Here is a 12,067-nt window from a genome sequence, read left to right as displayed (position 1 = left end):
GAAAGTGGTTTCTAGCGTTGCCCGGGTGTTTGGAGGTGTAAAAGAAAAAAAAAGTTTTGGTAGGAAAGTAGGATTGAACCCCGAATCCTTGATGCAAAGGTGGGAATGAAAGGGAAAAAAAGCCAACCACCTAACTATCTCGGCCACGAGGGGAGAGGAATTAATAAGCCTGTTAAGCTAAGATTTCTAAAGCAAAATATACAAGTGCGAGGAAGTGGCGTGATGTTTGACCTAGTTTTGCGATGCAAGCCAGTTACTGTTTCCCCCGCGCCATCATTCGCTTTTCGAAGAGGCGGCGAGTTGGTAAAAGTCGGGCAAATTAAATAGACAGGCGACCCCCATTGTTAAGTCGTAGATATTATCATTTAGACGTGATATAAAATGTTTTAAGAATGAGTGCTCCCCCCGAGAAAGCTGACGAAAAAAGCCTTTTGCAGACATACACAAAAAGCGAACATACATACATACACACACACATTTTGCCTTTTATATATATTGATGGCAACTTATACACGTGAAGAAGATTGGAGGTTACATTGACCGAAACATTGTGCAAATAACACTCAAGATGAGAATGTTAGTTCAATTAATTCAAATAATACAATCATACCTTCTCAAAAAATCAGAACTATAATGAGAAACTTATATTTAAATAATGCAAATTCTGATCAGAACATAAGGCATTTTAAAGGGATTGAAATTAAACAGTAGTTGGTATTTAGGTTTTGAAATGGTAACATCATGAAATTCACTCTACAAAGATCCAGATCTGCTTGCTAGGGTTCCTTAAAGAGATACTGATAAATAGGCTGAGATTATTGTCTTTGCGTATAGGTGCAACTGCATTTATCAGTTTTTTTGTTGTTTTTTTTTTAACCTAATTTTTTTTATGTACATATACAGAAATACTTTTAGAAATTTTAGGGTGCTAAATCAATATTTTCAAACTGTCATTTAAAAAAACTATAATAGTCACAGAGAATACATTTGGTAAAGTTAAAACAGTGACTTGGTGATCACAAGACATAAAACTGTACATGAGCGATCCATGTGCAACCAAGTAAGTAACTTAATGAGTACGGACTGATTTCAGCAGCTCGTCAGTCTCTAAAGCTGGTTATAAATAGAAAAATATTGCTCGACTTATGAAAAATAAAATTAATAAGATTGTAAAATGTTTTCTTATGTTCATTGAGACCTCACCATTGTTAGGAGTCCACTAAGGTAAAAATCTTGTGCTATCAGATCAGGCTGTCTGAAGATACTGGTTCATTGACTTAAAATGTGTCATACATTGATGTTACTGTTTTTTTTCTTTCCCTATACAAAACTTAATCAGTTCTGCCATTTCAAAAACAAAAACAAAAATTTTCCTCTACAAAACAACCAAACCAAACACCAAGAATCAGTAGTTGAAGATGTAAAAAAACTTTACAAACTTACTGGTTTCTGCATTAAATAACCCAAAAAGGATATGCTGTAAAACAAAGTAACCAAACTTGATGAATACATATTTGGAGATATAAAGAACTTGAAGTGTAAAAACTTTTCCCCAATATTACTAGATTCTACATTAAATAACCAAAAAATGGTTGATATGCTGTACAACAAAATTAAACCAAATCACAATGGTAAAATGGTTAGGAAAACCTGCTCTAAACATATTGATAAAAGAACTATTTTCTTATACAACATCAATCCTATTTCATCACATCATTTTCCAATAGCACATCTTTTTCTTCTCACTATCTTTTCTTGTGGTTTCTTCTGTGAAATAAAATCTTTCTTAGTTTGATATCTTTGTCTGTGTTGCTTTCACTGATTTTGATCATCTGTTCCCGCCTTACTGACAATGATCTATGACTCTTCATTATCAAGATTGACCAAGTCATTATCAAAACTAAATAAAAGTCTATTTGGTCAGTAATTTTCTAAGACTTTTGAAAGTTAATACTTATGTTTATACTTATCTTAGTTGTGACAGTTGATAAATATTTTCATCAAAACTTTTTTTATTTTTTTATTCCAGGAAACCATAGATTTTTTTAAGAACCAATTCCGAAGAAAACTGCTTTGGTATGACGAAATGGAATTTCTGAACATGTGGTTCATCTTGATTGTGATAAATGATTTTATAACAATCATTGGTTCCTGTCTCAAGATTCAGTTGGAAACAAGAGTAAGTCATAACCAACAATTTTTTTTTTTTTTTCTCAAGTTATTTTTCTGAATTTTTGGGACTAATAATCTGTATTATTTGGATTATTCGAACTACTGTTCTCATCTTGGTGTTTCAGCCAATATAACCTCTGACCTTCCTGAAGTCTATTTTTTCAAACTTGTAAATCTTTCTGTTGAACTCGGAATGTGTTCGGAATTTCAAACTGAACCCTTTAATTATTTAATCCACGAGGTAGCATACTCTCATTCTGTTAGCCATGACAAGGTAGAAGTCTCAAGTAATTTGTAATTGTATTCTTAGTATTTCCCATACTAAAGATTGAAGCTTCAAGCCCCAGAAGAGTGTAGTTTAGAACTGAATTTTACTTAGTACCTTATCCATTAGACCATGGGTCTTGGAAGAAAGTTGGAGGTTACAACAGCCGATTCGTTGTGAGAAAAAAGCACAAGATGAGAATAGTAGTCTAAATAATACAAAATCTCTTCAAATTCTTTTATAAAACTATGAAAGGTTTTATTAAGTTTTGTTTTTTAACATAAGATTTGCATGAATTTGCTGTGAATTTTTTTCCTTAATTTTATTTTTTTTTGTATGCATTTGAAGATTCAACTATCAAATTTTATGAGGCTTTTATTTTTAATACGAGCAGGATCTGGGGAAGTATGACACAAAGCAAGAACAGAATTGGTAAAGGATCCCCCCCCCCATCTTCCTGAAAACAAATAAAACTATGTTTGTTATTGGGGGCCACTACCAGCTCTGGAAAATAGCAAGCACTAGCGGATATCGCCCAAATAAAATCATCTAGCTTCCACTGTCAGGCATTGTCTGGACGTGGCAGCTAGCAGAAGCCATTGATAGTGTATTGTCATCACTGTTGGTTACTAGCAGGCATTGGCTGCCTTTGCAACTGGAATTCCCTGGCAGCCATGATCAATGTTGGCCTCCATTGGAATACTCTTAATTGAAATTCAGTTTTCAACTGTCAGGCACTGGCATCCATTGGCTGTCACTTGATGCCTGTTGTAAGAAGTGATGATCACTGGCAGTTAGCGTTGTATTGGAGGCATTTAATCAACTTCCAAACTAAGATATCTATGGCCAATTTTTTTCTTTAGTTTTTCTTTTTTTAAATTTTCTTAATGAGTCAACACTTGGAGCTAAAAGCAACTTTTAACGAGATGGATTAGCTGTTTAATGATGAAGAATATTATGAGAGGAATGAAAATTATTAATGAGTTGAACAAAGTTTGATTATGTATATGACCATTTATGATAAATATATGTTGACATTACATTTAAAGATAATTATCTTGCCTGTAGGAAAGTGGTCCCGTGGTCATGTTCCATAGATGGAAATTAATGTAAGGAAATGCTGTTCATAGAAGATAAGGCCGTCTATTTTATAATCTGTCAAGACAAGGAAAAATATTCTGAGTGGCACCTCCTCCAAATGTAGCTGCAGTATTCTATTTTAGGATGTATTGGATTCTTATATTGGTAGGATACTTTCTGGAGTGCTAAAATGATCCAAATATGTTTCTAGCAACCTTAGCAACAAAGTGAATATAAGTATTTCATTTGAGATTTGAAGTGAAAGTCAGTTCAAAAAGCTTATCAAAACAAAAGCTCTTTCTCAAGAGCCATTCATTGCGATTGGGGAAAACAAGTATACAAGTATTAGTGATTTTTTTTTTTTTTTTTTTTTTACAAGGTGGTCACCACTTATCAAGGCCCGTAAGCCACTCAGGGATAAGGATTTTTGTAAGTACAGTACGTTAGTGTGGAGATTTAATAAAGTGTCTACTTAAGGGGGCGGTTCATCAGGAATTTGTTAACGTTGGATTTGAAGACATTCAGGTTGTAGTCAGGTGGGAAGCAAGCCGACGGAACAGTTCCACAGGCGTGCAGTTCTAAGAAAGAAGCTTTGTTCATGGAATCTACATTTTGATTTAGGCATAGATAAAGAGTGGGGAAAGTTTTTGACCGTGGATTCAGCTAGACGAGTGTTTTTCGTAAAAGATTGGCGAGGAGGAACCAGAAATTGGAGTTCAGACAAGCATCTGCTATGGAAATAACGATAAAACAAAGATAGGCTTGCAACGTCTCTTCTGTGGGAGAGAGGTTGCAGGGAAGAGAAAAGGGCATCCCCCACTAAGCCACGAAGTCTATTTTGTACTCTGTCAAGGCAGGATAGGCTGTTTTTAGCAGCTCCTGCCCAGATATGGCAGCAGTATTCCATCCTTAGACGTACTTGGCTTTTATATAGATAGAGAATTGCATCAGTAGTGAGATATCTTCTGGAGCGGTAGAAGGATCCAACCATCTTTCCAGCAACCTTGGCAACAGACTTGATGTACGTGTTCCATTTCAGATCAGGAGTGAAGGCCATGCCCAGAAGCTTGTCAAAACATGAGGCTTCTCCTAGACGAGAGCCATCCATTTCAATTGATGCCAGATGGGGATCAGAGCGTTGATGATGTAAAGATAGGAGTTTGGTTTTAGATGCATTAAAAGTTACCAGCCACGTCTTCCCTCACTGAATGAACCACGCGCTCGAGATCAGAGGAGAGAGAATCAGAGAGAGCTTTGTCATTTACAGCCTTTGATGTGTTGCTGTAGATGGTCATGTCATCAGCATAGATGTCAACAAATGATTTAAGCATATTTTAGGAAGATCATTGATGTAGATCAGGAAGAGAGTTGGGCCCAGTATGGACCCTTGACGGACTCCAGCATTAATACTGCAGGTTTCTGATTTTTGTCCATCAACCACTACTCTTATGATCCTATCAGAGAGAAATTATTTAATGATTGAGAAAACATTTCCAGTTATACCGTAGCTGGAAATCTTGTGAAGTAGGCCTTTATGCCATACCTTGTCGAAGGCCTTTGATATGTCAAGAGCAATTGCCCTAGAAAGGAAGCCTTTATCAAGAGATTCACTAATTCTATGAGATATAACCGTTAGCAGATCTGCGGTAGATCTTGCAGAACGGAAACCATATTGCGTGTCACTAAGAATGTTATTTCTGCTGAGGTGGTTGACTATTTCTCTATTTAATATGGATTCCAGCAACTTACTCATGACCCACAGGAGACTTATTGGTCTGTACTGAGCGGGAGATGACTTATCACCTGAGTTCTTAAATACAGAGCATACTGATGAGGTTTTCCAGGGTGTTGGAAAGCACTTCTCCTTAAGGCAACGCTTAAACAGTTTTGTAAGTATGGGAGCAAGTTCTGGTTGAAGCTTTTTTAACACTAATTGGAATGCCATCAGGGCCAGTTGCTTTACTGGAATCAAGGTTCTTGATTATCTTGGCGACCTCATGCACAGATATTTGTATGTTACCTAGCGTGTTCTGTGTTATAGGAGGAAATATGTGGAGTTGATAGCCTTTGTCGCATAGGGTAGAATTAGCTGCAAAGTTCTTGGCATATAGTTTGGCCTTGTCTGAAGCTGACGAGATGACCTCTGGTCCATTGATAATGGTTGGAATAGAACACACACTTCTGTTCAGGATCCTATTTGTTATTTGCCAAAACTGGTGGGAACCAAGCCGCTGATCAGCTACTTTGGATTTAACAGACTGGGCATATAGCTCTCTTGCATTTTTTATTACTCTTTTACAGTGGTTGCTGGCGTTCCTGAAAGCAACTTTAGTCTCCGTGCATCTATTACGTTGGTAGCTATGATGGAAGGAAAGAAGTTTAGTTTTAGAGGTGTTAAAAGTAACAAGTCATAATTTTACCTATTGTACAATGTACTCCAGATCAGAAAAAGGGGAAAAAAATCAGCAAGATTTTCATAATACTCTTTGAGGTAGTGCTATAAAACTTCTAATCCATGGAACATGTTGCAACAAGATCCGTTCCCTAAGGGCTACAACATGATCATCTTCAAAATACATTTCGAAAGTTATATATAAAAAAAAAATGCATTTGTAAATATTAAACACTCTTTATATGACACAGATGTGAGTTATTTGCTTTTTAGCAAATTTTTTATTTTTATTTTTTTATTTTTAATCTAGAAAAAGGTGATTTCTGCTTAAATTGTTAAAGCCTCCCGTGAGTTGTCTGCTTTTTGGTCTGAAATCCACTCTTAAAAAATATTTTATTTCTGCCAGTATTCTTAGTATTTCTTTAGAGTCTTTATCTCCTTATTTTTCTTGTTTTACTGGATTTTATTTCTCTTGCTCTTCATCACTTTCTTTTCCTGTTTTTTTTTCCTTTTTTTTTCTTTCTCACACTGTCTTCGTTTTGCTTCGTCTTCCATTTTCCTTTCATGAGTTTTTTCAGAAAATGTTAATTTTTCTGTAAAGGCTAAGACTTCAAATGATTCATGGTTGTGGGTGTAAGGAAATTAGATGTCTTTTGCTTTATTAAAGAATGACTTCCTGTCTCCTTCCCTTCGTTTATGTGGTTCTCCTGAATGTTTTTGTTGAAACTAATGTCTGCTTAATTCATCTGACAATTAAATTATTTGTAAATATGTATATATTTTTTTACCAGATTGATATTTCACTAAGTAAACTTTTTCAAATTATTTTATATGTATTTTTACTATTTATCACTAGCACATCATACAAGTACACACCTACACTCACAAAGGGTGTGGCTTCCCAGGTTAGGAAATCTATCCGGGTTTACTCTTTATGTATAACAAATTAAGGCACAATAAATGGTCACTTCTATGTTTTGTCTTTGAAAAAAAAAAATTAAATAAGTTTATCTTTTTTCAAACATTAGGGGAATTTTTTTTTTTTTTTTTAATTATTAGTCAAACATAAAAATAAAAACATGTTTCCTTAAGTAAAAAAAATTATTTGATTACTTTTTTAATCATTAATGTTTTTTCTTTTTTTTTTTTTTTTTTTAAATGTTTATAAAAAAAATGACAGTTATTGACATAAGAATCCCAGGTTACTCAAATGACATGCCTAAATATTATATGAATAGCAAATCAGCAGAAGCCATTTGTCATGCCTTAATTTATCATGCGAAAATAGTAGGTGCTTCTCTTTTATAATAAAAAACTATTTAATAATAAGTAAAATAAATGGTGCCTATGTAAATTGTCAAGTCTCATATAGTAACATATACAACAATTACGAAAAATGATAATATTAATTATTCATGAGAAAAAAAATCTAGAGATTTGTTTTCAAAATCTACTGATTCGAACTGAAGAGTTAACAGGGGAGGTAATTAAGTTTTCAGTTTCTCGGAAATCTTATGCCAATTTCGGAAATGTAATTTCGAAAGTTTTGAAAATAGTTTTAAAAAAATTTATTCCTAAACAAATTAACAAATTATGTATGTATAATAAAAAAAAAATGGATTCTTGTCAGGATTCGAATGACATTGTAAAATCCGCCCCGTTCAGTCCGATTCTCCCAACTCCGACTGCCACCATCTTGACTTCCAGCCTTATATTAGCTCATTTGTGTGTAGCTTCATTGATATGCAAATTACATCAAACTACTAGTTATGTTTATTTTTGTTTTTTGAATAAATTCTTTTTGCTACAAATAGTTTCAACTAAGTTACTTGTCCTTTTTAAACTTTAAACTTTTTTTTAACCTTATAGGAACTGTTTTTCATGAATAATTAATTTTCTACCTTATTGTTTTTCATAATCTTTTAATATGTTATTATTTGAGACCTGACAATTACGTAGATACCATTTGTTTTACTTGAAATTCAATATTTTATTATTATCAAGTATGAAATAGTAAAATGCAAAATCCATTTAAGCATTTTTGACATTGGTTACTCACATTCCTTTCATAAATTAAAATTTTATTTTTGTATTCATTACTGTAATACTAAGATTTTCCCAATTTGTCTTCATAATAACTGTAATTTGATATTTCACTCAGGCATTTAAGGGTTTTTTTTTTCTTTGACTTATGGTGTAGAAACAGAAATATAACTCAGAATTTTGAATGATAAATGAAACTAAATCCTTTAAAATTCATCCAAATAGTTTTGTTTCCTTTTCAAAATGTTTGAATTAATAATATAAATTAATAAAGATGCATTCGACAATGTTAAAAGAAAAATGAATAAGTTTTATAAGACTGATGTCTCAAAGATAATTGCTGAGTTACTTCCCTTGAAATATTTATCAGACTAAGGATTCTCATATTCTCTTGATTCATTCCTTCCAGTTAAATCAAAATAGGCTTAGCATATGCTCTAACAATACTTTAAGATGAAGCAAATACAGAGTGCCTCCCCTCCAATGCCACCCTATGGAATTGTTAATAAAACTTGCATTCCAACTATATTTGGTACAAAGAAACGTCAGACTTCAGACTTGACCACCAAATCTCAGTTGTGAATGTTTTATTACTATTCTGGTAAGCACAAATATAATACAAAATTGTTGATAACTTTAATCAGCCAGAGTTTTTCCTTGGTGGTAGTTCCAAGGTCACCAGAATCTATGCTATTGTTGAGGTGGCTTGATCTCTGTCTGAGGTATGATCCTGTACAGTTCTATGAGAACTACTTCTCCAGGCTTTGCCTTCTCACCCTTTGAGAAAGTTAACTTATTGTTAATCGCCTGAGGTGTTCATACCAAAATGGGGCTGCCAAGGCATTTTTTATTAGCCAGAGTGCCTTTCCTCTAGGGTGCTGGCTTTTCAATTCCCACTTTTCCAACCTTGTGTTGCATCTTCTCGATGTAGAAGGGAGATAAACATCCTGCCTTGATTTTCACTGTAATGATCCTTTTCAGCTTGGGATTATTTTGACACTACTTTCATGAGTTAACCCCAATAAAATCTGGGGTATTAATGTATTCAATTATTCATTGTTTTAATTTTAAAAATAAGTTTTTAATTGAATTTATGTAATAAATATACATTTATGAAAGTATAAAAGTAAAATTATTGAAATCAAAATAGCAAAATTTCAAACATCATAAAAAAGTATCTAATACATATTCTCAAAATAGGTGGATTTGATTCTCTGCCAAAACAGGAATTTTTGCAGATGACTATCGAAAAAGACTAATTGTTTTTTTTATCCGTATAATTTTGTTAATTTTTATTGTATACTTTTCAATAATGTCCTTTATTTTTATTTTATTTCAATAAATCTCTTCACAAAAGAAATATTAAAGAACAAGAAAAGTGAAGTAACTGATTTGCCTTGTCACCGCTTCTGGTTGTGTTATACTGGAAGTTAGGAAGTACCTTAGCTGACTATAACCCTAACTATATTATCACCAAAGTGTTGCCGTATATCATTTAATGGCAATAAAACAAAGGCTGTTGGATATTAATCACTTTCATGAACAAGTCAGGCCATAGACTGAAGCTAATTTTTACCAAATATGGTTGGATTACAGAAAAGATTGAATTTTACTAATGATTACATGGGTGACATTTTTGTGGGCCACCAAGTACAATTGTTGTTATTTTGACAATCTAATTATCATGACATCTTTAAGTCAAATTATATTGGGCATTTTGCCATCATATTTGCCATGATAGATACACTAGTTTAAATATGAAAAAAATTGCTTGTCAGTCAATAAAACTGTATATTAATAAACAAACATTAATATTTTCTCTGGAACTTGGACATAGATTTGTCAGTAAATTTAAAGTGATCTATTGTATAAATTAGTACTTAAAAATTTTTTTAGTTTTTACTCTTATTTTTTATTTTTACCTTTTTCTTTTATTTCTGTGTTTTTCTCTTTCTCTCTAAGTTCCTTTGTTTTCTTTTTTAAGCTCTTTTCAACACGGAACAATGACGATGTAAGTCAGGTGTTACTTATTTTTAATCCTATTTTGCAGAAAGTTGTCTGGCTTACACCCTTTTTCTTTTATTTTTTATGAAATTATCATTTATATAATTTTGGGTTATTTTTATTTATTTTTTTCACTTAAAATACTATCTGATGGTTGCCAACATAAAATTAAACAATTTGGAATAGTTTATAAAAATATCCAAAAATTTATTATCAAGATATTTAGTTATATTTGTTGAGCACTCTGAAAAAACTTCATAAAGATCATTTTTTAAAATTTCTATTAGAATAATTGCAGCATTTTCTAGCTGGTTTGATCAAATATTTCATTAAAGTCAATATTTTAAGTCATCAAGTTTAAACAAATTTTTTTGCAATTATTTAATTACTGGAATTCTTTGAGATGAGTAATTTGTATATTTATTTATTGATGGACTATTATCCTTATCTTTATGGTTGTTTCACGATGTTTCGGCCAACTATTCCTCTGGCCTTCATCAGGTGGTTAACTGTGATGGGATAAGAATGCTGAATCTCTTAACTTTATTCTCAGTAATTACTACCCTCCAGGTGGGCATTGTCTGAAGATAACGGGATTCAGCATTCTTATCCAGTTGCAGTTAACCACCTGATGAAAGTCGGAGGAATAGTTGCCGAAACATTGTGAAATAACAACTATAAAAATGAGGATGATGGTCTGCAAACAAATAAATAAATAAATAACTTTTTGCTTTTCATAAACAATAGAAAGATAAAGAATTATTTTATTCTTTTATATCGTGTGCAGAAATTGGCTAAATATATAACATATGTGAATTAATAATAAAAAAAAAAGCTGAGAACATAAAATATCCAAATATACGGACAGACACATATGCACAAGCATCACGCATTAGTATAGATCTACACTTTGCTCCTAGCCCAAAAAAAAGCCAAGGTAATTCCTACCAGAATTCTATTGAAACTATTGTGTTCAGACAATTCAAATAAGAACTGCAGCATAAACCTCAATTATCTGATGTAGGCAATCAGGTTTAATGCTGGATCTGTATGACAAGTTGTAACTTTAATAGCGTCAGACTGTATATTTGTAAGGATTTGAAACTAAGTTACCATGGAATACTGATTCTGTGTCTACACTGGCTGTATAGATCATTGCATAAATATTGATCTGCAGAGATATTGATTTGCAATATTATTTATTAGCTGTAATATCACGATTGCTTGACTGATTGAAGGAAAGAAATCTTTGAATTACTTTTTTATTGAAGTAATTTAATTGATTTTTTTTTTTTAATGATTTCTAGTAATGAATAGGAATCCAAGTGCAAAGTGATAGCAAGCAGGCAAAACTTGCTAGTTATCTAATTTTATTAACTGATAAAAATTTGATATATTTTATGTGAGATAATTCCAAAATATTTTACCTATGTTCTGTTAATATTTTTTAATATAATGTTGGATGTGTAATTTGAATGAATCAGATGTACCAGCGATGTCCTTTCACATTGTTCTGCAGTCCTCAGAATTGTGTGAACGAACATATATCATTGACACATTTTTGGAGTTCTGTATTGGCTAACTATTGTGATGTTCCTAAGTTTTATGTATTCCATAATTAGCTTGGTAACCTCTGTCGATTACTAATGAGTTTATGGCTTCATAAAGGAAATAAAATTGTGCAAATGTAATTTTTAAAAAAAAGTTTGGTAGTGAATCAGATAAAGCATGGGTTGATTTTTGTATGTTAACTGAGGTTATAGATTTTCAATAAAATGACTAATAATTTTGTGCAAGTAGTTTGAGATTTTTTATTCCATTCGAATTAGAATCTTTTTTTTTCTTTTTTCAACACATTAATGCCAAATATATTATTAATTTAAACAAGAAAAATTAGCTCTGTAAAATGTATACTAAAATTACTGATGGTCAACAAATTTGTCTTATCTGAGGCTGATTGATGGCCAAAGTTGGATGTCTTTTACAAAGACTATCTCTGACACATTTTTTTTTTTTTTTACACTACCGGCGGCCCTGTCGGTGGGGCATTAGAATACACCGACTGCCTCCCTGCAGAGGGTAAAAGTCCCTCAATGGGGGTCCTGGATATG

At 32.5% G+C, this 12,067-nt stretch overlaps 1 protein-coding gene across 24 annotated transcripts in view; it reads left to right on the top strand.

Annotated features, from left to right (window-relative positions):
• LOC145259271 (mucolipin-3-like) overlaps positions 1 to 12,067 on the top strand; it is a 109,905-nt gene that overhangs the window by 60,224 nt on the left and 37,614 nt on the right. For 15 of the 24 annotated variants that reach the window (XM_080117223.1, XM_080117220.1, XM_080117221.1 and 12 more), the window contains exons 9-10: positions 2,030 to 2,179; positions 9,937 to 9,963. In XM_080117223.1, the coding sequence (XP_079973349.1) occupies positions 2,030 to 2,179; positions 9,937 to 9,963 (177 nt within the window). The remainder of the gene's footprint in view (positions 1 to 2,029; positions 2,180 to 9,936; positions 9,964 to 12,067) is intronic. The other 9 variants (XM_080117225.1, XM_080117216.1, XM_080117219.1 and 6 more) reach the window with 1 other exon arrangement.

This window comes from Euprymna scolopes, chromosome 3 (assembly GCF_053919585.1).
Source record: "Euprymna scolopes isolate OS-2025 chromosome 3, ASM5391958v1, whole genome shotgun sequence".
Taxonomy (NCBI): domain Eukaryota; kingdom Metazoa; phylum Mollusca; class Cephalopoda; order Sepiida; family Sepiolidae; genus Euprymna; species Euprymna scolopes.
This window is presented reverse-complemented; position numbering and strand designations above follow the sequence as displayed.